This window comes from Brachyhypopomus gauderio, chromosome 18 (genome assembly GCF_052324685.1).
Source record: "Brachyhypopomus gauderio isolate BG-103 chromosome 18, BGAUD_0.2, whole genome shotgun sequence".
Lineage (NCBI taxonomy): Eukaryota > Metazoa > Chordata > Actinopteri > Gymnotiformes > Hypopomidae > Brachyhypopomus > Brachyhypopomus gauderio.
The window spans coordinates 18,395,951-18,420,375 of record NC_135228.1 but is presented as its reverse complement, the minus strand read 5'-3'; the positions used below and the strand labels follow the sequence as shown (position 1 = coordinate 18,420,375).

Here is a 24,425-nt window from a genome sequence, read left to right as displayed (position 1 = left end):
CGAGCGTCTAGCCTCGTTCTGATCCCCCGTTCTCGCGAGATTATCCGTTGTTTCCGGTGTTGTGAATCGTCTCTGGAAAGATGGCGGTTAGCATCCGAGCTCGTCCTATCCGAAGTGTACGGATGCGGGGTGAGACTGAACTACTTCAAGTTTTTACGTCGGCTTGTTTCTTCATGTTAAAAATACACTTTTTTAAAAAACGTCAGCGGTCTGTGGGGGCGGTGAATGTTGATTATAAGCCTGGCTTGTGCACCAACAGGTCGGAATGACAGTGGGGAGGAGAACGTACCGCTGGATCTGAGCAGAGGTAGGTGAAGTCAGTCAGACGGGGAGGCGGTCGCCTGGCTGGCCTGGCTGTTAGCTAGCCTAGCCTTAGCGGGGATGGTGTTACTCTCCTGGTGCTCGGAGATGATCTCATACGGTCTGGCACGTTTTTAATTAAAAAAAATGATCATCATTCATTGAAAGATCACACAGCTTCGCTGACATTTCAAGTTGAAGGAGCCAGCATGCAAAGGGCCAGAAATATATATATATATATATATATATATATATATATATATATATGTATGTATGTATGTGTGTATGTGTGTGTGTGTGTGTGTGTGTGTGTGTGTGTGTGGTTTTATTTGCTACATTTCTGCTTATATTTCTTGCTAACTAGCTGGCCGAGTGAATTGCCCTGACAGACAACTTGGAGGATGTTATTGAGCGGTTTGGTCTTGCAGCAGGACGTGCCTGACATTATGGGCATTGTTTATAGCCTTGCAGTCCAGCTGGTCAGAATGGGACTGACATGTTTGTTTTTGTTTGGGTTCATACGACGTGGTGTGGATTAGTTAGCCAAGGGAAGAATTATGAAAGCTGTCAAATAGTAAGTCGATCGTGAGCTTGGTATACCGGTGTTTTGGCCTCTGATCATCGTATGGTCCTTTTATATCAAATCCTGGGTTGAATCCTGGGTCACACGTTGGCATGTTTACTAATGTGAAGCTCCATTTTGTGTTCTCACAAATTTGTAACCTTTGTTGTGGTCTTCACACCTTACGGAGCTTTGTTGTGTGTTCACAACAAATTCCAGTAGCCTTTGCGTTTTTTGAGACGTTTAGGCATGTGGGCTTAATTTCCTTAAAATGTTTATGTTTACATTATGTATTTACATTGTGTTTTGCTTTAAATACTGATATGTACCCTCGTTATTAGGGCATCCATTGACTTGACTGACGGTGCATGCTTTTTACGTTCTGTTTACTGTATTTTTGGTGAGTCGGGAGTCTATAGATAATCACAAAAGCAGTGAGTTTGAGTCTGAATTTATCTGGATTAAGTAAATGAATTTTTTATTTAGAAACTACTCCTTAGTGTATGAACTGAGATTGCATTATGACAACAAGTTGTTATGGTGATGTGGCTATAGATCTTGTATTGCTGTTTCCAGTGGGAAATATAAATACCACACACTTCTAATTCCAAGCATTATTTGCTTAATTTCTTTGCCTTTATGCTTATAATTTGTATGCATTTATGCTTTTTGAATAGTTTTTTCCCCCAGTTTAGAAGCTTTTGAAATATGTAATAAGAGAAGTGTTATACTTCCTAAAGTGCAATACCAATACATCACTTGTTTCCAGTTAAATTAGCCTCATTTTGAAATTAGCCTTCCAAATGGGATGGGGCGTGGGAGGTGAACATATTTTAAAGACCTCTTGATATTTTAGCATGTGACAAAACCACTTAAATGTGACAAGGTACACTGACTACTTACAGTAGGCATTTTTTTCCTAGTCACTGTGAAACTCATGACATCTGGGATCAGAACTACAGTTTAAAGAGCTGGTACTGTTTGATGCTAATTGTATGCTATAAACACAGCGAAGGAAGTAGGCCTATATTAGCGGAAGCATTTGGGTTCCATTTGTCAAGTGTATAACCTTTGAATGTTTATTTTAAAAATGTGACATGTACAGATAAACTGAACCATGTACATGAACGCCTGCTTCAGTCTTAATCTGTCTATGATGCCAGTACAAACATTTGTGTCTTAGTGAAATAATGAAATGTGCTAATAGGTTATTGCTAATTGAGTACCACATGGATCCTTTATATCAAGATGCAGATCACATCCCCTCGTGCATTAGCCCATCAGCATGATGGCATATACAACAAACAATTGCCTCTGTTCAGATCTTTCACAAATGGCCATTGTGAATGAGTGTTGATGGTCATGAATCAGTGTGGAGCCCAGAGACAGACTATTTTATAGTGTGAATTTACACTACATGGGAGACCATGTGTTATATAGCTAATATCGTATCAGCTAGCAATCACATCTCTTAGGTGGTGGAGATTGGATGTTGGTGCATTTAAGTCATGTCCACATAACTTCATCGGAGTGTCGACGGTGCTAATACACTGATGTTTTCACGTAAGTAGAGCAGCAATATAAGATTTGAGAATCACTGCAATACACAAGAAAAAAATGGAGATATCTGTAGGTGATAGGAAACATCTGGCCTGCAGATTTCTAGGATTATCTTGTGAGATGTGATGACCTGGTAGAATAAAGTGTCAGACCATTCTTCAGACCATTGATCATTACTTTAATCATTTTATTAAGACCTGGTATTAGTGCCGTTACTAGGATTTAATGAGAATCTTACATCAGTATAATGATTATATTTTCAGTTTACTTTTTGGTTGAGTGGTAAAACAAGTATTTGGTGTTAATTTGTGTGAAGGTGAAGTGCCTGACACTAATGAAAATTAGAATCCATGTCTGTGAAAGTAGTTTGTGTTGATAGCTAATGCTTATCTTGAAAACAGAATTGTTTATTACCCCTAAAAATGCATCTGTTTCAAATTTGTTGCAGATTTGATACAGGCATACATGTTCCATAATGCATAAATGTTAAATAATTGCTAACTGTTTATATTTTAAATCACTACCTACCTTTCTGAGCAGTTCCAGACATAACCTCACTACATATATGCAAAATACATATACATAGCTCATATTTGTTGCAAATCAATTTTTTAAGTATTTATTTTGCTAATGAATATGCCTAGACACCTGTAATCTTAGTAGTTTGGAAAATAAATATTTAAAAGCTTCATAATGTTCTCTTTTGAGAATTGTTCTAGAAAATAACTGACTAAACATGAAGGACGTTGAAGGACGTGTTTGACAAGCTGCAATAGGGTCGGATTTGATTTGGACTCTGTTTTCTATGGCATCATATGTTTCTCTTAGTGGATTGTTCAGTGCAGATTTGGTGACATCTTTGGGTGGTGTTGATGGGTGTTTCTTATTCACAAATAATATTTGTCAACAAAATGGTCTTGCACTTGTACAAGACTCATCTTATTGTATCAGTTCCAAACATGAATGTACCATTTTTTTAAATTGCATGATTAGCATTGAATACTATTCATTCAAAGTTCATTCAATGTTGCTGTTTCACATTGCTGCTGTGTTAGCTGTAGACAAATCTCAATATCAACTGACCACCATTCTGTGTTATTTGCTTCCTTAAATACACTCTCTGAGAACACATTCTGGACACAATTGTACTGTAGAGTTTGGTAACCCTAATAGAGATGCCCACCTCCTCTGCTCTCAGTGATCTACTCGTTTACTAGAGTATCATGGCTGGCTGGTATTTAAACACACTTCCCTTCCCCAGAAATGAAGTCTGATTGCATGGAAACAGATCTCCTTCTCCAGACAATTATTGTTGCCTGGGAATTAAAGCTACATACACGGTTAATTGAATCACTGACCAAGCTAACTATACTCTTAATCTTGTTAAAAAAGAATAGATATCTTCGTAGTAATAATAATAAGACGTGATGTTACTGTGGGTCAGCAAAAAACCCTATCCCACTTTATGCCTGTATTGTCATCTGATTTTTATTCTTATTTCAGACCCTAAAGACAACCTGCGGGAGATCCTTCAAAATGTGGCCAAACAGCAGGGTGTCTCCAACATGCGTAAACTGGGACACCTGAATAACTTCATTAAGGTTTGTCTTTGGGTGACTAAGCCACTGGGATTTCTTCAGTCAGTGCTGTTGAGCCCTTTCCTTCTGGGTCTGGGACATAGTTGCTAACTTGCTGCATTAACTTTAGATATTTCAGTGGTCACTGTAAGCTTCTAGCTTTCCTTAATGAAAGCCTTTAGTTTAAGTTTAAAAGCCAGTAATGGATACATTTTGAAAATAGAACATACTCATAGACTTCCCATGGACTACATAGGTCCTACAATATATTTTGAAATTATTTTCATACCATAAGTTCTGTTGCTGTTTTACAGACACCAAAAAAAGCCAGCAGTGTGCAGTAAAGGGATTCAGACAATAAAACATTCATATTCATAAAAATATATTCTGCTTTTATCATTCATATATGACCATATTTTTGTCTGAAATGGGGGATGGGTCTCCAACAAACTTAAAAAAATATAATGATAATAATAATACTGTTTGTTGACGATTCCACAACGCATTCTTTGAGTTCCACATATTTTATTTCCTTTTGGTATACTGGTGTATATTTGTAATTGTTAAGCATTGGTCATACTGCTGGTTGTACTATTTATTGAAGCAATAGTTATACTGCAGAATTTTAGAGCAAAGTTTCTGACACTGCTAGAAGATCGTTGTCTTTTCTCACAGAGGCACTAAAATTGGTCAAATTACATGTTCATAGAGCACAGATTTTAACACTTGACCAAAGAATTGTTTCACAATAAATAATTCATGATAAAAGTCAAAATAATGGCAGTGTAAAGCTGACATATGGGAGCCCTGAACAGTTTTACTCTGTGACTTTGTTCAGCTTCCCTCTTTAAACTGTTACATTCTTCATGCTAATCATATAGAATGATCATTCATGCACATTTTCCATTCACACAGCTACTTTGCAATGTGGGCCACTCAGAAGAAAAGTTTGGCTTTACCTATGATGAAATCATCATCTGGTGAGTCTTTACTTCAACAGAAATGAATCTTTTAAACTTTGATCATTACCAATGATAGTACAACAAAGATGTTGTGAGAAACCTTAACGCTTTGATTTCCTGTCCCTCCTCCAGCCTTCGATTGGCTCTGCTTAACGAAGCCAAGGAAGTCCGGGCAGCAGGTCTACGAGCTCTCCGCTACCTAATCAGAGACAGCGCCGTCCTCCATAAAGTTCTCCGCTTTCAGGTGGACTACTTGATCGCCAGGTGTGTTAAGCACGCTCTGAGAGCAGCTCCCTATAGGTCAGGCACCCGCGATTCACAACGTAATCATCATAGCTGCTGTCTTCTCCTAGGCCGGCAAAAACAAGCACTAGTCCTCTTGACACTGATGCTTAGAGAAGAGTGGAGCAGCTAATGTCAGGGTCTGACTGCATCAGTTTTAAACCCCCCCCCCCCCCCCCCCCCCCCCCCCCCCCCCTCGGTTCTATTCAGAAGAGCAGAGTAAGCTAGAGGCCGTGTGAGGAGGTAGCCATCCCTAGTTAAGATCAGTATGAAGCAATAGGCTAGGAGACAGCAGGGAGGCTGTGTTCCTTTTGTGCCCGTGCTGTCTGTGGTCATCTCGTCCAGCAGCAGGGTCTCCTCTCTGAACTGGCTGTTCCAACCATACAGGCACACCTCAGGGAGTTCAAATGAAAGGGCACCGTCAGGACAGTCTCTCACACATTCCAGAAGAGAGAGTGTTTTAATAATCTCTCTAGTTCCGCAGTTACAGTTTACACATAGTGCACTGTGTACAGCTAAACAAGTACCTTGTATATTAATGCCAACTGCAGTTAGCTGCTGTCATGAAACGTAACGATTCTGGTAAGTTATTTTGTATCTATACACTAAGAAATGCTGTTGGTGCACTGGCCCTTTAGGTTATGACTGCTGTAACAGATTGCAGGTTTTGTACATGTTGATGAAGTATGTGTGTTCACTGAATGTAGTGCTGACTCTTATTTTGAAATAGCACAGGATTCCTAACTGATGAGACTTTTTCATTTGTAAGCGTGCTGTCCTGCTCCTGTGTCACATTGTCCTCTCCTCCCTGTTCAGATGTATCGACATCCAGCAGAGCAACGAGGTGGAGCGGACCCAGGCCCTGCGGCTGGTCAGAAAGGTGAGCAGAGGCCCTCCGGCTGCTTGGTGCCTTGAAGTGCTCACGACTCTAAATGTAACCACGTTCGCTGCCTTCCATGTGCATTTGTCAATATTGGTATCGAGCATTTAATGTTAAATGAACACAGCGTGTTCCAAGAGTGTGTGTTTCTTATTTAAACTTGATGTCTCTTCTTGTGTGTTTGCACAGAAACACACATGCAGGAGCTGATTAATGGCCTCAGGGTTAATGTTTCTCTCTCTCTCTCTCTCTCTCTCTCTCTCTCTCTCTCTCTCTCTCTCTCTCTCTTTCTCTCTCTCTCTCTCTCTCTCTCTCTCTCTCTCTCTCTCTCTCTCTCTCTCTCTCTCTCTCTCTCTCTCAGATCATCACTGTGAATGCCCAGCTCTTCCCCAGCTCCATCACCAACTCCCTTGTTGCCGTAGGCAACGATGGCCTTCAGGAGCGCGATCGCATGGTGCGCGCCTGCATTGCCATTATCTGTGAACTTGGTGGGTGGATGGACAGGCACACACACACACACACACACACACACACATACATACATATTTATGTCCTCTTTTTTCCCCCTTCCTCTATTTTTCACCTTGCCAATCTGAATGTGATGTGTATGGCGATGCTTTTGCAGCACTGAAAAACCCAGAGATTGTGGCTCGGCGGGGGGGTCTCAAGACCATCCTCAAAAATGTCATTGACTGTCAGCTGAGTCGCATCAATGAGGCTCTGATGACCACCATCCTGCACCTGCTCAATCACCCCCATACGCGGCAGTATGTGCGCTGTGATGTGGAGCTGGAGGTACGGACGTTCTCCTCTCACCCCCCCCGCATTCTCCTCTCACCCCCCCCACGTTCTCCTCTCACCCCCCACATTCTCCTCTCACCCCCCCCCACGTTCTCCTCTCACCCCCCCGACGTTCTCCTCTCACCCCCCCCACGTTCTCCTCTCACCCCCCACATTCTCCTCTCACCCCCCCACATTCTCCTCTCACCCCCCCCCACGTTCTCCTCTCACCCCCCCGACGGTCTCCTCTCACCCCCCCGACGTTCTCCTCTCACCCCCCACATTCTCCTCTCACCCCCCCCACATTCTCCTCTCACCCCCCCCACGTTCTCCTCTCACCCCCCCCACGTTCTCCTCTCACCCCCCACGTTCTCCTCTCCACCCCCCACATTCTCCTCTCACCCCCCACACGTTCTCCTCTCACCCCCCCCACGTTCTCCTCTCACCCCCCCCACGTTCTCCTCTCACCCCCCCCACGGTCTCCTCTCACCCCCCCGACGGTCTCCTCTCACCCCCCCGACGTTCTCCTCTCACCCCCCACATTCTCCTCTCACCCCCCCCACATTCTCCTCTCACCCCCCCCACGTTCTCCTCTCACCCCCCCCACGTTCTCCTCTCACCCCCTGATGTTCTCCTCTCACCCCCCCACGTTCTCCTCTCACCCCCCGACGTTCTCCTCTCACCCCCCCACGTTCTCCTCTCACCCCCCCGACGTTCTCCTCTCACCCCCCCGACGTTCTCCTCTCACCCCCCACATTCTCCTCTCACCCCCCCCCACGTTCTCCTCTCACCCCCCGACGTTCTCCTCTCACCCCCCCGACGTTCTCCTCTCACCCCCCACGTTCTCCTCTCACCCCCCCACGTTCTCCTCTCACCCCCCCACGTTCTCCTCTCACCCCCCCCACGTTCTCCTCTCACCCCCCGACGTTCTCCTCTCACCCCCCTCTGCTCTCACTCTTCACGTTTTTGTTCTTATTTAAAGCACTTGAGTTCCTTCTGTGTTGTGCTGTTCAAATGAACTGTGCTTCTTAATTTTCAGCAAATCCTGGCCCCTTATACCGACTTTCACTACAGACACAACCCGGACACGGCGGAGGGTCAGCTCAAGTGAGTCTGCTGCTTTCTCCTGCTTGTCTTCAACATGGAGCTTAGAGTTTGCCTCAACATAACACATGAAGTAGATAAAAACCGCCGTCATTTTTTCCATGTGGCATGTTGTATGTTGGGAAACGAGTCACTGTGATTTTGCTCATGTGAAACCCCCCCTCCGTCCAGGGAGGACCGGCAGGCTCGGTTTCTGGCCAGTAAGATGTCCATTGTTGCTTCCTTCCGTTCGTGGTCTGGTATGTAATCCGGTTTCTTCTAAACTTGTAAAATCCTTTACTCTTGCATGTATTTTTGAATTGTAAAAACATACACGTTTGCCATGATTAATGTTATTTGAGACAGAATATTGACCATTAGCACAAGGACTAACTTGTCATTAACTTCCAAGTGCTATGTTATGTTATAATCTGAGTTAGGTTATGAACTGCTTATGAACTAGTTGAAAATCAGTGGCATCAATCAGTGCCTTTTTCCTTATGACATCCAGGCATCATTAACCTCTGCAAGTCGGGAAGTTCTGGCATCCAGTCCCTCATAGGCCTGCTCTGTATCCCCAATATGGAAGTAAGGGTATGTAGAAACCATCTGAGATAAACAAGGCCAAGGAAACTGGCATAATCCTAACCCTACAGGTACCAGTGTGATGGAATGGTTTTCTTTATGTGCTCACCATACCCATATAGAAATATTAACATCAGTTATGTGTTGGCCAGTGTTAATTTCGTTGACGAATAATTTTCGTCATAGTTTTCGTCAACGAACCTTTTTTCATGACGAAAACGAGACGATAACTAAATTAAAACTATACGAAGGGATAAAAACGATGACGAAATTAAAGGACATTTTCGTCAACGAATAAAAACGAGACGAAAATATTGTCCAGCGACGACATTCAATCAGACCTGATTTAGTTTAGTGAAAGGTAGGGATAAGTTAAGAAGAGATCCAACCGTAACTACTTTAGCGTACACGGAGAGGCGGGACAAACCGGGTAACCATCCAATCAGAACTAACGTCTTCACATCGCGCAGAACCCGTTAGGACAAAACCAGCGCGTGAACTGTGGTCACTCATGAAATTAAACTCGAAGTTAACTCGACAATGTCAGCAGGGAGAAAGATGAGCGGCGATATATGGACACATTTCTCCTTTGACTTTGAGAAAAACAAGATGCTGTGTAAACCATGAGGAATGATGATGTCGGGACAAATACGACAAATGAAACGACATCTGCGGGCTATGGCATTGTTTTACGGCGCCCAGTTTTATATAGAATGTAATATGCATTGTTCATAAACTCCATATGTTTTCAGGTAGAGCGGACCTACTGGTCATCAATGTTTTGTTATTGTTATGCTCAGTAACTATAAGTTCAGGTCAATAGAGTTGTTTGGAAATTTGTTTTTGTATATATTGCACATACAAAAAATAATATTCTGTAACTGGTTAATAAATGTTTCATTTTGTGCAAGTGTATATAATGACTACTACACCATTTATATTTTAGTCAACTAAATTATTTTGATATTATTCGACTAAATTCTAATGATAATTAGTCGACTAAAACTAGACTAAGACTAAAAACAAATCAATGACTAAATTATGACTAAAACTAAATTACATTTTAGTCAAAAGACTAAGACTAAAACTAAATCAAAAATTGCTGTCAAAATTAACACTGGTGTTGGCATAGCTGAGTTAAGCATTTAAGCAATTTGCATTCATGTTTTTATTATTTGGGAGGGAGACCAATACAAATGGTCAATCAATTTGGGAAAATGTAAAGGCCTGAATCAGAGTTTTGGCATCGCTAAGATGAACAGAGTACCTTCAAAGCAATCAAACTTCATGCCATGGTTTTTAACAGCAGTTGTAGGCCTCACTGATAAAGTGCCTGAATAAATAATGTAATTAGCCATTTCATCAAATAGTCTCCTGAGCTATCAGTACCTTAGTGTTTCTTTTTTAAAAATATTTATTTAATTTAGGAAAATCTTAGCAGTGATATAATGACCATATATAATTATTTCTCACTCTCTTTCTTTGAATATAAACGGAAAATACAAGAAATTTGTATGCAAAATAAAAAAAAGACTATAAGGTACAGTGGCAAGTATTTAGTGTGACCTCCTGTAACACTTGAGCCATAGCTGGAAACCAGCTCTCTTAAACCTGAACGGAACAGAACCTGAACAGAATGGTACCAGATAATCAGGTACAGGGGGGAATCTGCATTTACCAGTAGTAATGCTGTCCTTGATATGCTAATGGAGGAACAATGAGAGAGTAGTAAATTATCTTTTGTGTGGAATGCTGCAGTTGGATCAAGAAGAAATATATTAATGTAACCATTATCAGCAGCAATCATTTGCCGTAAGCGATCGGCAAGGTCCTTCACAGCTCTTAAAAGTGCAGATTCAGAACTATGCTGAGTAGCTGATTGAAAAGGCTTGGTGATGATAATGTTACACTAATGGTAAGTGCTAAACTAGCTGCTGATGTCGGTGTGTTGTTGTGTCTGCAGAAGGGCCTCCTGGAAGTGTTGTACGACATATTCCGTCTCCCCGTGCCTGTAGTAACACAAGACTTCATTGAAGCTCTTCTTAGTGTCGGTGAGTGTTGACGTGTGTGATTCGCTGCCCCGAGTATTATTAAATAATTTTACCATCGGATGGTTGCTGCATGGAGAGACTCACGTGCTGTTACACTTCACTCTGCAGACCCAAGTAGGTTTCAGGACAGTTGGAGGCTCTCGGATGGCTTTGTGGCTTCAGAAGCGAAAATGATCCTCCCTCATCGGGCACGGTCAAGGTAGGAGTTGATTATAGGAGGGATGACGGAAAAAGATATTCGTGCAGAAACTTTGCAGAAGACTTCTAAAAAGTGATTTAAAAGTTGAGGTGACCCCCCCTCCCTTTTTGCCTCTTTAGACCTGACTTGATGGATAACTACCTTGCACTTGTGCTCTCTGCCTTCATCAACAGTGGACTTTTAGAGGTATCGTTTCTTTTTGTTGTTCTTTTGTCTTATTGTTGTTTTCTCCACAAGGTAAATGAATACATGAGTGCAAAAATGCAATGCTGTAAGAATACTCTCTGGAGAGCTGGACTCCAGAAACGATTGCACAATGGATACAGAGTCTTAAATATGACGTGCGTGCTTGTTTAAACTTGCTTCCATGTCTTCAGGGGCTGGTGGAAGTCGTCACTAGCAGTGATGACAACATTTCAGTACGCGCTACCATACTCCTCGGAGAACTATTGCACATGGTATCTCTCCTCTGCATTTTCACTGAGTCTTCTTATCTAGAGGGACGAGATCTGTCCTCAGTGTGTAAAACGTCTTGGGGTGTCTCTCTGAATCGGTGGGATGTCTTTTCTTTTGCTGCAGGCCAACACCATCCTCCCCCACTCCCACAGCCACCACCTGCACTGTCTGCCCACGCTCATGAACATGGCGGCCTCCTTCGACATTGCACAAGAGAAGCGTTTGTAAGGGCTCGGTTCTGCGAGAGCTTTTGTACACGTGTGTAATGTCTCCACGCACACCGACGTTTTTTTGATGGCGTGGTCTCCCTTACCCATGATTCTAGGCGAGCCAGTGCGGCGGTGAACTACCTGAAACGCTTCCATGAGAAGAAGAAGCGAGGCCCCAAGCCCAACAGCCTCTACCTGGACCACATCGTACGCAAGTCGGCCGCCGCCCACTACTGCCGGGAGCAGCACCTGCGGCCGCAGAAGGACATCTACGCCATCAAGGTGTGGGGGGCGTGTCCGTATGCAGGAAGTCGACCCTCTTAATGAAGACGTGTGTCGGATATCTAGTGCATGTATATCCCAACAAGGGGTTCTGTTGCTTAACTCCGAATGTCTTTATCTTTGTGCATGTGCTGCTTTTAGGACACTGAGGAGGCGTTGCTGATGAACTTGAGAGACAGCCAGATTCTTAATCACAAACAGAACTTGGACTGGAACTGGATCCTTATCGGTACAATACTAAAGGTTAGTAAGGTAGTGGAGAATCACTGCAATGTTGCGATGAGTCCATGTAAGTAAAGTTGTACACATGATTAAAAAAAAGGCACCTTTTAATTTACAAAACGTTTGTACGTTGTAGTGGCCAAATGTCAATCTACGCAGCAACAAAGATGAACAAATGCACAAGTAAGAATATGTCTGATTGGATTCTTCAGTCTTCATCATACCATAACCACCGTACTCCATCATGCCGTAACATTCTGCTGATGTTGTGTGGTGAATTCTTCTAACGCTGGTCCTTAGGTTTGTACGGAGGCTTTTGTTCTTCTACAAACCCAGCAGTAAGCTGTATGCCAGCCTGGAGCTGGACCATAGCAAGGCCAAACCGCTGACTGTGGTTGGCTGCCAGTTCATCGAGTTCCTGCTGGAGTCAGATGAGGTGAGGAGGGAGGGAAAAAAAGAAATAATTGCTATAAAATATATAATATAATCAGATAAAATGTTTAATACATGTCCCCCCCTTTTATTTGTCTCTCTGGACGGTTTCATATTTTGTCATTCTCGTGTGTGTCCTTTCTCCTCAGGATGGACAGGCATACCTGGAGGACCTGGTGAAGGACATTGTCCAGTGGCTGTCCTCATCCTCGGGACTCAAACCCGACCGCAGCCTACAGAGCAATGGCCTCCTCAACACCCTCAGCCAGCACTACTTCCTCTTCCTGGGCACACTCTCCGCCCACCCTAATGGGGTTAAGTTACTGGAGAAATGCGCCGTCTTCCAGTGGTGAGTTCGAAGAAATGTTTCTGGTGACCAGTTGCACTCTGGACGGCGCTGAAGTCGGAGGCCGTGGGGCCAGAACCTGAAGCGGTTTATGGGAAAGGTCGTATAGTGAAGCCGGTTATTTAGACACTCTCAACCAAGCTAAGCCGTTACTCGCCAACCAGCTGCACAGGTGTTTTAGGTGTTTTGGGTGTTTTCATCTTGACTACATGTGATACACGTGGAGTAGATGGTACACTGACGCACTTCTCCTGGGCTGTGACCTTTGCTTTATTACAGCTTGCTAAACCTGTGCTCCCTGAAGAATCAGGACCACCTTCTGAAGCTAACCGTGTCCACGCTGGACTACAGTCGGGACGGCCTAGCCCGGGTCATCCTCTCAAAGATCCTCACTGCTGGCACTGATGTAAGAGACACAGCTGCCTGCCTTGGAACATCGGAGGGGCTTATATTTTATATTCCATTCAAACATGCTGAGATTATTCAGTAACCTCTACAAACAAGCCACATGCACGCAACCTACACTACGGTTAGCCAGATTCAGATTATCTCGGCAGATGTTAACACCAAGGTGGTCACCTGATTTTTAAACAATCATTTTGTAATGGCAAACGTTGAATAACCCTTGCTCTGTGTCTGTGTCTGTATGTCTGTATGTCTGTATGTGTGTGTGTGTGTGTGTGTGTGTGTGTCACAGAACTGCAGGCTGTATGCGACCAAGCACCTGCGTGTGCTTCTTCGTGCCAACGTGGAGTTCTTCAGTAACTGGGGTATCGAGCTGCTGGTCACTCAGCTCCATGACCGGAACAAAGGCGTCTCCATGGAGGCGCTGGACATCCTGGACGAAGCGTGCGAGGACAAGGTCAGGCAGAGGGAGTTTATGTTTATGCCCTACTTTGTGTCCGTGCTTATGGGATCTCAAAGACGAGATGTATGCACCAGGGACAAATGAGGATGTAGTCTTTCTAGGATGCAGTCCAAAGTCCAAAATATATTTTCAATACTTTACTTGTCTACTTGCCTTTTGGCAGGTTTTGCCTGTTTTTGATGGTGTTCTTTTGCTTGTGTTCGTAAGGCAAACCTCCATGCGCTCATCCAGCTAAAGCCTGCACTGACTCACCTCGGGGACAAGGGTGTGCTCCTGCTTTTACGGTACGTAGCAAATATCTCAGTGAACTACAATAGGCAGCTGTGTCTGAGTTGATAGTGCTCATTTATGTCAACACAAGTATGGATGACACAAAATATCATCACAGCTGTCTGATTTTAAGATGATTTGACTGTTGGTGCAGTATGGAGGATCCGGGTCTTTGCAGATTGGCAGTAACAGCAGCGATGTTGAACGTAACATCTCGCACAGCCGCGTTCCTTTACCCTCGTTCTTCTCTCCAGGTTCTTGTCCATTCCGAAGGGTTTCTCCTACCTCAACGAGAGGGGCTATGTCACCAAACAGCTGGAGAAGTGGCAGAAGGTGCTGTCTCTGCTTCACCATGAGAAGAACTGCTTGGTTTTAGCGCAGTTACATTATGTATATAGCATGGAGTTTCATTACAAGACTAGCAAGCGCCTGAAACATTTTACACCTATTTTACTCTGCGCAGAAGTTACCTTGTGTATTCTATTAAGGTATCGTATTTAAACAGTTGATAATAGCAATAGAATTAAAATCAAATATAGTAAATATAAAGATTTATAGTAAATTAAGATTAATACTAAACTAATTGTGCCAATTTTAGCCGATTGTGACTGAGGGTGTTTTTGCAGTTTGTAATGCTGGTATTCAAACAAGCTGCTTCGTCTTGGTGAATCGTTACTAAGACAAACACGGCCCTCATCCTTCAGCAGGTTCTTTTTACTGTCGAGGTAGAATTTTGCTGACCATTCACTGCACATCTCCGTTTTATGAAGGAATATAACCTAAAGTATGTGGACCTAATAGAAGAGCAGTTAAACGAAGCCCTCACAACGTATCGCAAACCAGTGGACGGGGACAACTACGTACGGCGGAGCAACCAAAGGTGCACAGAGGGTCTCTCCACATGCTTTTTGTCCTGGCTGTTATTTACATTGCTAACTTCATTTTGTCCCCTCTGTCGTCCCGGTCAGGCTGCAGAGGCCGAACGTATATCTTCCCGTGCATTTGTACGGTCAGCTCGTGCATGATAAGACAGGCTGCCATCTTCTGGAGGCTCAGGTAAGCGGCAGTGCTAGATTTTTTATTATGACCTTTTATTTGCTTCTTTATTTACTTGTTTATTTGAATGGACAATGGTTTTGAATCCTAATGCCCCTCTCTCTCCTCCCTCGCCGCCCCTCTCTGACAGAATGTTGTACCAGATTTGAGTTATACTGTGCGTTCCCCAGTGCTGGACACATGGGAAGGCATCAAACATCTTAAAGCTGCTCTCTGGGCCTTGGTTAGTACACACATGCATGCCTGCGCTACACAATACAGCTGTAGACATACAACTTAATCGAGTGTGTGAGACCAGTTCTTGAAGCTGTGTGTTCTTGATCCGCCTGTCCCCCAGGGTAATATTGGTACATCGAATTGGGGTCTGAACCTGCTGCAGGAAGAGAATGTAATTCCAGATATTGTGGCTATGGCCCACCACTGTGAGGTTCTTTCAATTAGGGGGTAAGTCACCAGCAGGCCGCTGGGTAGAGAAACCGCCCTCGTGGTTTCCTTCTTACTTAACATATTTTATGGGCAGCTGTGCTTTAGCAACTACATTTCTTCAACATGTATCCCTACATCGAGTCACTTTTCACCCTTTTATGTCATCATAACCTTCTTATTCTCTCTCTCTGACACTGACACACACACACACACACACACACACACACCCACATTCAGGACGTGTCTCTACGTGCTGGGTCTAATCTCGAAGACCAAGCAGGGCTGTGAGATGCTGAAGTCGCAGGGCTGGGACGCCGTTCGCCACAGCCGCAGGCAGCAGTGGCCCGTGGTGCCGGACGAGGTGGAGCAACAGCAACAGCTCCATCAGCAGCAGCAGCAGCAGCTCCCCCCTCCGCCCCCCACCCTCCTCTCCTCCGTCCCCAGCACTCTCAGCCTCAACTCTGAGTCCACCAGCTCCAGACACAACAGTGAAAGCGACTCCACCCAGCCCAGTGAGAGCTGCTCCCCCACACCCCCGATGGCCATTACCTGCTTCCTCCAGCCAGCTTTGAGCTGTGTGCTGTATTACGTGCCAGACACTTTATACTGAGTGTATATATAAATGATATTTAATATTAAGTTATAAAAGGGTGAAAGACAAATGTCGTGGGGAAAAAAGATCTTTAGAATTTTTACCTGTTTTTTTGAAAATCCGGTTGTGTCCAACCTCTTCAAAATTATTTTAATCTATAAAAAGGCATCGTCATATACTGAGTTCAATATATATTAGCTCTCTGTACGGGATTAAATAATTTAGTGTTTGTAGTACTGAGGTTTTAAACCACCTGTGTTTTGCAGGCATGTACATTCTAGACGATGAGAAGTTGGAGGGCTCTGAGCTGTCTGAGGAGCAACCACTCTACTTCAGGTCCAAGCTGCTGAAAGACCGCAGTCCCTTCACCATCCTCGCCTCCAGCCGCTTCGTCCGCAACCGCTTCCTGGTCTCTCTGTCGGGCAAGAAGCTGCGCAGTACCAGTGACCCCAAAGGAGGTGGGAGCAGCAGCAAACTGCACGGCGAGCCAAAACTCGGGGGCCTCCGGCGGAACCGCACCGTCACCGAGCCCTCCGTCTACTCCCCTGGCCAAGGCGACGTGTTCAGCCCCGTCTTCGCCGACGGCCACCTGCCCAAGAGCCCCTCGGTCAGTCTGGAGACCTCCTTTGTGGACAGCAGGGTGACGGAGCTCCAGGGCAGCACGCCCAGCATCGGGGAGGGCGAGGTACGTCTGCCGCGGGTTCCCGAGCGGGCCTCGGGGGTCACGGACGGCCCACGGGAACAGAGCAGCCGGGAACGGTTAGCGGGAGACGGCTCCTCATCCTCCGGCGGCGGGCAGTTTAAAAGCCGCAGCCAGAGCTTTAACACGGACACCACAACCAGCGGCATCAGCTCCATGAGCTCCAGCCCGTCCAGGGAGACGGCGGGCTGCGTGGACTCGTCCACCGTCGACACGGACTGCGTCAGTCTCAACACGGTCGTCAGCGCCCAGACGATCAAAACCCTCCACTCGCTCACGCCCCAGTCCAACCACCTGCCTCTGGCCAAGTCCAACTCCGTCCTGCTGGTACCCCCGGGTTCCTCGCACACGCTGCCCCGCCGCGCACAGTCCCTCAAATCCCCCTCGGTGACCACCATCACCAGCCTGACGGACTGCAGCTTCATGTACACCAGCCCCAGGGACGCGCTGGGCTACGCCACCCTCAAACGGTTGCAGCAACAACGCATCCACCCCTCCCTCTCCCACAGCGAGGCTCTGGCCTCCCCCGCCAAGGACGTCCTCTTCACCGACGCCATCACGATGAAAACAGGCAGTTTGGACTCCAGGCTCACACCTAGAAGGTAGGTGTGGTCATGTATGAAATTTCCTTGCCATTTATGAATTATCCTTTTGTTTTTCTGCATTTGTTTGTATGTTTAGACGGGGCATTTGGATTTTTGTTTCTTATCCTGCAACTCTGCAGCAGCTCTATAGTTTTATACCCCAAATGTTTGTCCTTTATACTTGTGCAAACTATTGGCCACTGTCAGTGGTTTGAGTAATTCAGGGAAATAATTCTATTAAGTTCTGATAATGTCAGGCTGATTTGCTCATAGATAATGCAGTAGGTCAGACAATATTCTGCATGGTCATCCCTAATACTGTTCTGCTGAAATGGGTAGAATGGCAGAAAAAGACAGAAAAAAAGGACTACTTTTTAACGTCAGACCTTTCAGAATCACTGTTGTTTGGACTGTTTGGACTCATGTTTCTGTTCTTGCATAGTAAACAAGGAGATCTGTAAATTAGCTTTTGCTAGTAGATTTTCTATTAGAGTCTAATGCTCACCTAGATATTGTGTTTTAGTATGTTCTGTTTTAGTATGCTTTAGTGCATAAGAAAATGATGACTACACTAAAGGCAATGAAAACCATAGTAATTGTGGCATGAGTTAAATGAGTCATGATTAAATTAATTGCAGTGTTTCATGATTAATATTTTCATGATTAGCACTTTGTGACGTTTCTCCTCTGTCTTTGTTTTGCACGTCGTATTATTTGATATTCCTTTCTTTGGTGTCTACACCCCACACACCCATTACTGCCATTATTGTTTTGCTTTTCTGTCTGATTCTTTATTGAATTCCTTATACATTTCTGGCAGAAACACGGGTGTTGTGTTGACGGGCGTTCGGGGTCAACACAGATGATTCGTTATCCCTGAGTCTGAACACAGTTTGAACAGTTTGAAACTCAAAACATGTTCTTGTGCTTTTTTTGCACATATATAGCCATTGCATAGAATGTATTTAACAGTTATTCTCCTCGGTTTAATTTAGTAGTCATTACATCCAATTAGATACCTAATGTCTTCACTGTAATTAAAGCAGTCTACAGAGAATGGTTTGAGCATTCACAAGTAGAAAAAAAAACATTTATTTGTGTTTTCTAAACGATTAAAAGAACAATTTTTCAAAAGGTACTATCAAACCTAACACCATCGCGCATTTATGAACTGTAATGCAATTAGGCAACATCATTGTGTATATTGTAAAAGTGACTAGTGATCTTGTGTGAAAAAAAAAGTGCAGTACACAACCAGAATTAAAAGAGCCTTTTCTACAACACGACAGACCAGGGAATAAACAGACGTGTTGAGGAAGGTAGAATCAGCAAACCTACTCTACTCTTCCTCTCTTCACTCGTTTCCCTTCCCTGTGCAGCAGACTTGAAGGGCTTTACTGGCTGGGGGGTGGGACTTCCTGCTGGCTATAGCCAATGTCTGTCATGCATCCTCTGACATGGACGAGAGGACATTTGTACTGCCTTCATTTTCACTTTCATTTAGGCCTTATTAGTCAAAAAACTATTGATGAACTCGCGGGGCGTGCATTGCTGATGGGTCTGGAACTGGTTCTCCCTGTAGGTTTCTGAAGGCTCTGAGCTTTGCATCTCTGGATAAGGAGGACCTTCTGAGCCCCATCAGCCAGACCACACTACAGCGCTCCTCCTCCGTCCGCTCCATGGTGTCTAGTGCCACCTATGGCAGTTCAGATGATTACATTGGCCTTGCTCTTCCTGTGGACATCAACAATATGTTCCAGGTAGTTGGCTGCCTCTCCTGTTTATATATATTTAAAAACACATGTATACATATAATTTTTAATTTTTTTTGTAGCTGTGGAACTTATGGGAGAAAATGTTTGCTTGTTTGTTTTTAAATGCTGATAGGAGAAGAGTAATCCAAATGGCATTTTAATTTTGTGCTAACAGATAAAGGATACTCCATACTTCCAAAAAAGGACCAGCCCACCATCAGAGGACAGATCTGCGAAGTTCTTCTCTGGAGATTCTGATGGTAAAAACGCATCCAAATGTGGTCTTAGTCCACACAAAATGTCACACGGAGATCCACTTTCCTTAGGACCCGGGCCTTGTGCTTCTCTCGCAGGTCTCAGCGAGGGCTCCCGGCACTCTGTCCTGAAGTCTCAGCTCAGCATCACCGAGCTGATGGCGGCGAGTCGAGCTGACCAACAGCAGCTGTTGGGCTCAGAGGAGACCGGCCTGCAGGAGCACACCGACGAGAACTGCCTCTACTGTGTGGGCTGCAGAGCGCTGGGTTGCAACACGCACCCCACAACGCAGAGTCGCTCGGGTGAGCCCCAAGATCCACTCGACTCCCGATCTTAGTAGAACTCGGCTGTGATGGCTGCTCTGTTCTGATGCTGTCGCACAAGCGCTGTTTCAGTGAAAACTGTTTTTTAGGATTTGGGGGGGGGTTTTTGTTTGTTTTTTGACCCTCTCCTCCTCTCGCTGCCAGACTATGACGCACCGTACTCGGAGTGGTGCAGCCAGCCCGTACACAACCATCTCGAGGTCATGCCCCAGTCAAAGTTCTCAGGGGTGTCTGGCTGCAGCGATGCCGTTTCCCAGGGCTCTGTTGGGAGCACACGCAGCACTGAACTGGTTCTTGGTAAGAATCTAAAATGGCATTTAGGTTTTTTTTTTTTTTTCCCTTTCCTAAATCATACCGTCTTACTAGATTTAAGATATTTAAGCTTTATTGAAGTTCATAATCACTGAAGAAGTCCTACGTTTGTGCCGAGACAGTGAGAATGAGCAATGCAGGTAGATGGCAAACACTGGTTTGGGTCGTCTTTCTTGCAGGAGTTAAGACCATTCCAGAGGACGCTCCAGCATGCAGAGTTCTACTGAGGAAGGAGGTTCTTCGGCTCGTCATCAACCTCAGCTCGTCAGTAGGAACAAAAAGCCATGAGACAGGACTGCTAACGTAAGGAGACAACATAACTGCACTTAACTGGCTTTGCGAATTGATTTTAATGTCTTGAGTTTAGTTTTAATGAAACGTAATCCCTTTATTTTAATTTAAATTGATCATGAGTTTAATTTTCTAATCTCTAGGATCAAGGAAAAGTTCCCATATGCATTTGATGACATCTGCCTGTACTCTGAAGTTTCCCATTTGCTGGCGCATTGCATGTTCAGACTGGCTTCTCGACGCTTTATACAGGAACTGTTCCAAGATGTTCAGTTTATTCCGGTAATGTTCCTTAGAGTTTTGTTCTTTTGAAGTTCCAATACCTGTTAATTTGCCTGAAGTATTTTCGTTGGCTAAATTTCATTGTAGTGCTTTCATTTTTCACAGCTTTATGAAGAGGCAGAGAGCATCCTGTCAATGCCACCAAAGTCTACCACTGTAGATCCTCCACCAGAGTCCTGATCTTCTAAACCACTCCAGCCTGAAATTGCTGTTCTTCACCTCTTCTGCGTCTGAACTCTTCATTCGTTCCTCACCAAGAAGATGGAGGCAATAAAAGGTAACACAGGGAGGCGAAACGTGCACATGTGGAAAAGACTGGAAGGAGAGCTGGTCCATGGAGGTCGTTGCTGAAAGTGTGTATAGAAAAAAAACGGTACGGCATATTAAAAGTACAGTATCGACAAACTTCCTGCCTGAACAAAATGTCTGAACTCAAGATGGAATTCTCTTTAAAATCCTGCAGTGGGAATTGTAACCAAAATATAGCTTTTGACTGACCTTTATGAAGATAGAAGAACTGACAATACATGTATAAAAAAACTTTAAAAATGAACTATAAAAAAAAAAAAATTACCCAAATGGCATCTTGAAAGAAAACAAAATCGACAGAAAGCTGTAAAAGATACTGATTTCATTTCCTGTATTGATTCTCTACAGTGGCAAAAACAGTTAAAGAGTGAAACAACAAAAGCATGACTTCTAACTCTTCCCTAAATGGATACTTCAGTTTTGGTTTTAACACTACAAGAGTCTGGTGGTTTGTACAACATAACTTTGTCACTGACTTCCTCTGTGTATATACAGAAATAATAAACGGTTAGCCTGTAACTGAATTATTCATCAAAACTAAGCATCAGATCTAACCTCATCCCCATTAAGACAATCATTAATTAGTAATCCAACTTTCTGGCTGGCAGTATTTCATCTCAGACCTCAATGTTCTCAACAGTGTCCTTTTGTGTAATAAAGTTTTTTCAGACAAAAAGAATAAGTACACTATTTCAACATGGACCTAAATATGCGGTCTTTAAAACCAAATCAGGATGTTTCTGACTACACAAGAACTGTTGAAATTGATGTACGATACATGTAAACAGGCCATCAACAGAGATTCTTCCTTAGATCATTCTGATTGAAGCTTTAACACCACCAAGCCCACAATCCCCCAGTGTGTGAGTGTCTATCTTCTCTATCTATGGGTGTCTATGTAGGGAGAAGGAGAGAGGTAGTAAACACTAGTGTAGGACACAGGTTTTCAGAGGAAAGCAGACATATAGGACACCTTCATCTGCTGTGCAAGCAAAGTGCTAGAGAAATAGCCCGTTTCCCTGGAAACCTTGTGCATCACACATCAGTTTTTACTACACCTACAGTGCAGTGCACTTATTCCTTGGAGTTGTATGCATGAGAAATTAGATAGAAAGATATAACACTTTTTTCCAGCTTCTCGTTTTAGGTTCAGTTGTGTCTACATTCGCATCCCATCAGTGGTAAAGACTCGCGCAGCTGAAACAGAGTAACATTAGCAGCAGGGTGTGTTTGCAGGCAAATCATACAGCATTTTAATTTGTAATGAGTCTCCACACAAAACTGAAGTGCACATTGTTGGCTCTTTGCAAAGGCTTTGCAGTAGTATCTGACATGAAGTTTTGTTGTAGGAAAGTGATTAATTTGATAAACTTAATTGCTGTTCACTTCAACATTGTGAGCATAGTCTTTGTCAGCAAATTGCTTAACACTGACCATGTCATGGAATTTATTTAGCTTAGAAAAAGTTATTTAAATTGTAAATGAGCTTTAAACTGGTGAATTCCCTTTCACAATCATCCCTTAGTGTTTTATCTTGATTATATGTTTTACAGTTAAAGGCGGCATTGAGCTATAAGGGTACCCTTTTGCGTGTCTGACAAATAACATTTAAACATTGACTAAGCATAAATTGGCCATCTTCAGCAGAGCTTTTCAAATGCATGAGTCTCTCTGACCAGGAGCCCCAGCACTGTCTGCTGGAGAGAAACTTCACTGCCCTGTTGCAGACTCAGAATTCAGGAAACGTGAACTCTGTTAAGTAAGCCATGTCATGTTCCCATTGTAGCATATGTACAAAGACCAGGAACCTAAACCGGTTCAGAACATGTACTAGTAGTGGTGTGGGGACATCGGTGCCTTTTGCTTCATGTTGCTACATTTTTCCACCAAACACACACACCAGAAGGCCAACACTCAAAAGAGTGATTGTTTAATTATTAAAATTGTAGTCAAGCCATCATGATTTTAATAAGACTTTTTTTTTCTTCAAACAGTAAGCCTGTCCAACCTATTATGATGTAAAATTAGGAATTACTTAAATTATGCTACATGTATAGCTGTGTTTGAAGCACTGATCTGAATGATCTTGTGCTCACTTGCAGTGGTTTATGTTCACATCAAAAGTTTTATGCTACATCTTTAATGCTCTGTGGTTTGTTTTTCACAAAAGTTGCCAAATTTTGTAACCAAGTGGTCATTGTGTAACCAATTTTACAGTAAACAATTTCTTGAGTGCTGCATTCAGCCTTCCTAGTTGCCATGACAATGCCTTTATCAGCTTGGTTTCTCAACCCATTGACATAAGTTCCTCAGATCAAGGCTGATCATTAATATGCGCAGACCTCACTCTCTTGGTTTGAGGTCAGTACCTGAATAATTTTATTCGACGTGCCTGTTGATTCCAAATAAATTATTTTGGTATTGTAATTGGTTATATTGAAATCGAATGATGGATTTGTTTGCTTGTTTGTTGGCTGGGCCAGTCATGCTATTTAGGCAGCTTTAATTGTTTTGCCTTATTTTTGTGTTAGCTTTAATCCTGTTAGACCTAATGAAATTGTCAAAGCTTTTTTATTTATTGTAGATTTTAATAAATAATTTCTTTGTCTGCCTTGGCTTTTCCCTGAAACATCAGGATTTTATCTTTTTTTATGTCTATGAGATGCATTAAGTTATGGCAATAATACCAGCTCTTCTTTGTGTAGTTTTTTGAAGAGCATCAGAGATGAGTGATTTTGGAACATGTTTTTGTTTTGGATTGTATGTCTGCCCCATCAACTGTCTAACGAGATTTAAATGCACCCGGGGTCTTTTCCAGGACAGATAAAGCATGAAGATATGGTTGTTATGTTTCCCTTCAGTTAAAAATCAGGAACTCCATGTAGACTGTTAACATTCTGGAAAGAGTTCCCTCAATTAAATGTTCAAAGCATTCTGAGTCAGTCTAAAATATGGAACACCTAAAAATACTAAAGTTCTATTTTTCATTCCAATATTATTCCCCTTTATTATCATTGTAGACAAGTAAACCAGTGATTCTGGAACTTATTGCATGAGTCATTTTAAGCATGTTTTGCGCTGGTGGTTTAAGTGCCAGAGAATACAAAATATAAATTATAGCAAATATTTAGACTTTTACTTCTGGGACGGAAATCTGAATGTTTTGAGAAGGGTGTCCTCATCTTGCTGAAGTGGTGAAGGAATTGTTTGAACTGTACATTTGTGTCATGTAAAACACAAGATGCAACTTCATTCTTTTTCTGGAGTGTACCCATGATTTTGCAGAGCACTGTATTACATTTATTAAGCACCATTTAATATTGCATTGGCAGAAATGGATGCAAGAAGTGTTATTTATATTTTTCCTTGAGGAAAACATCTCTGAGAAAGCTGTACATAGTTGTAATGTTTTCTTTTCCCTTATTGTGCTCCCCTGTAAAGTTGAGTGTTTTGGGCATTAGAAATGAGCCTTGAGAAACAATCTTAGGAAAGGGATGCATTGTTAATAATAAAAAGAAAACACCTTGATTTTTTTGTTGCTGTTGATTTCGGCTCATGGTGACTTAGTGTTTGCATTACTTATTTAAAAAAACAGTATTATTTAGCACTCGTTGCTCCTTATTCACATGTTGGAA

At 43.2% G+C, this 24,425-nt stretch overlaps 1 protein-coding gene across 2 annotated transcripts; it reads left to right on the top strand.

Annotated features, from left to right (window-relative positions):
* The first annotated feature begins 67 nt into the window (after positions 1-67).
* rictorb (RPTOR independent companion of MTOR, complex 2b) lies at positions 68-24,318 on the top strand. Of its 2 annotated transcripts, XM_076980675.1 has the most exons (38): positions 68-129; positions 260-307; positions 3,926-4,023; positions 4,915-4,979; positions 5,094-5,225; positions 6,060-6,123; positions 6,485-6,611; positions 6,749-6,918; positions 7,943-8,010; positions 8,179-8,246; positions 8,498-8,580; positions 10,535-10,622; positions 10,731-10,821; positions 10,941-11,007; positions 11,199-11,279; positions 11,401-11,501; positions 11,603-11,768; positions 11,910-12,011; positions 12,127-12,173; positions 12,291-12,426; positions 12,572-12,771; positions 13,048-13,174; positions 13,466-13,630; positions 13,844-13,920; positions 14,161-14,239; positions 14,677-14,786; positions 14,875-14,962; positions 15,093-15,185; positions 15,300-15,406; positions 15,626-15,900; positions 16,247-17,282; positions 18,847-19,024; positions 19,194-19,278; positions 19,372-19,575; positions 19,741-19,893; positions 20,088-20,211; positions 20,343-20,481; positions 20,587-24,318. In XM_076980675.1, the coding sequence occupies exons 1-38, from the start codon at positions 81-83 to the stop codon at positions 20,659-20,661; spliced, it is 5,166 nt and encodes a 1,721-aa protein (XP_076836790.1). In that variant the 5' UTR covers positions 68-80; the 3' UTR covers positions 20,662-24,318. The 2 variants fall into 2 exon arrangements, with proteins under 2 accessions (XP_076836790.1, XP_076836791.1); XM_076980676.1 differs by lacking the exons at positions 68-129; positions 260-307 and adding an exon at positions 2,284-2,425.
* Positions 24,319-24,425: the final 107 nt, after the last annotated feature.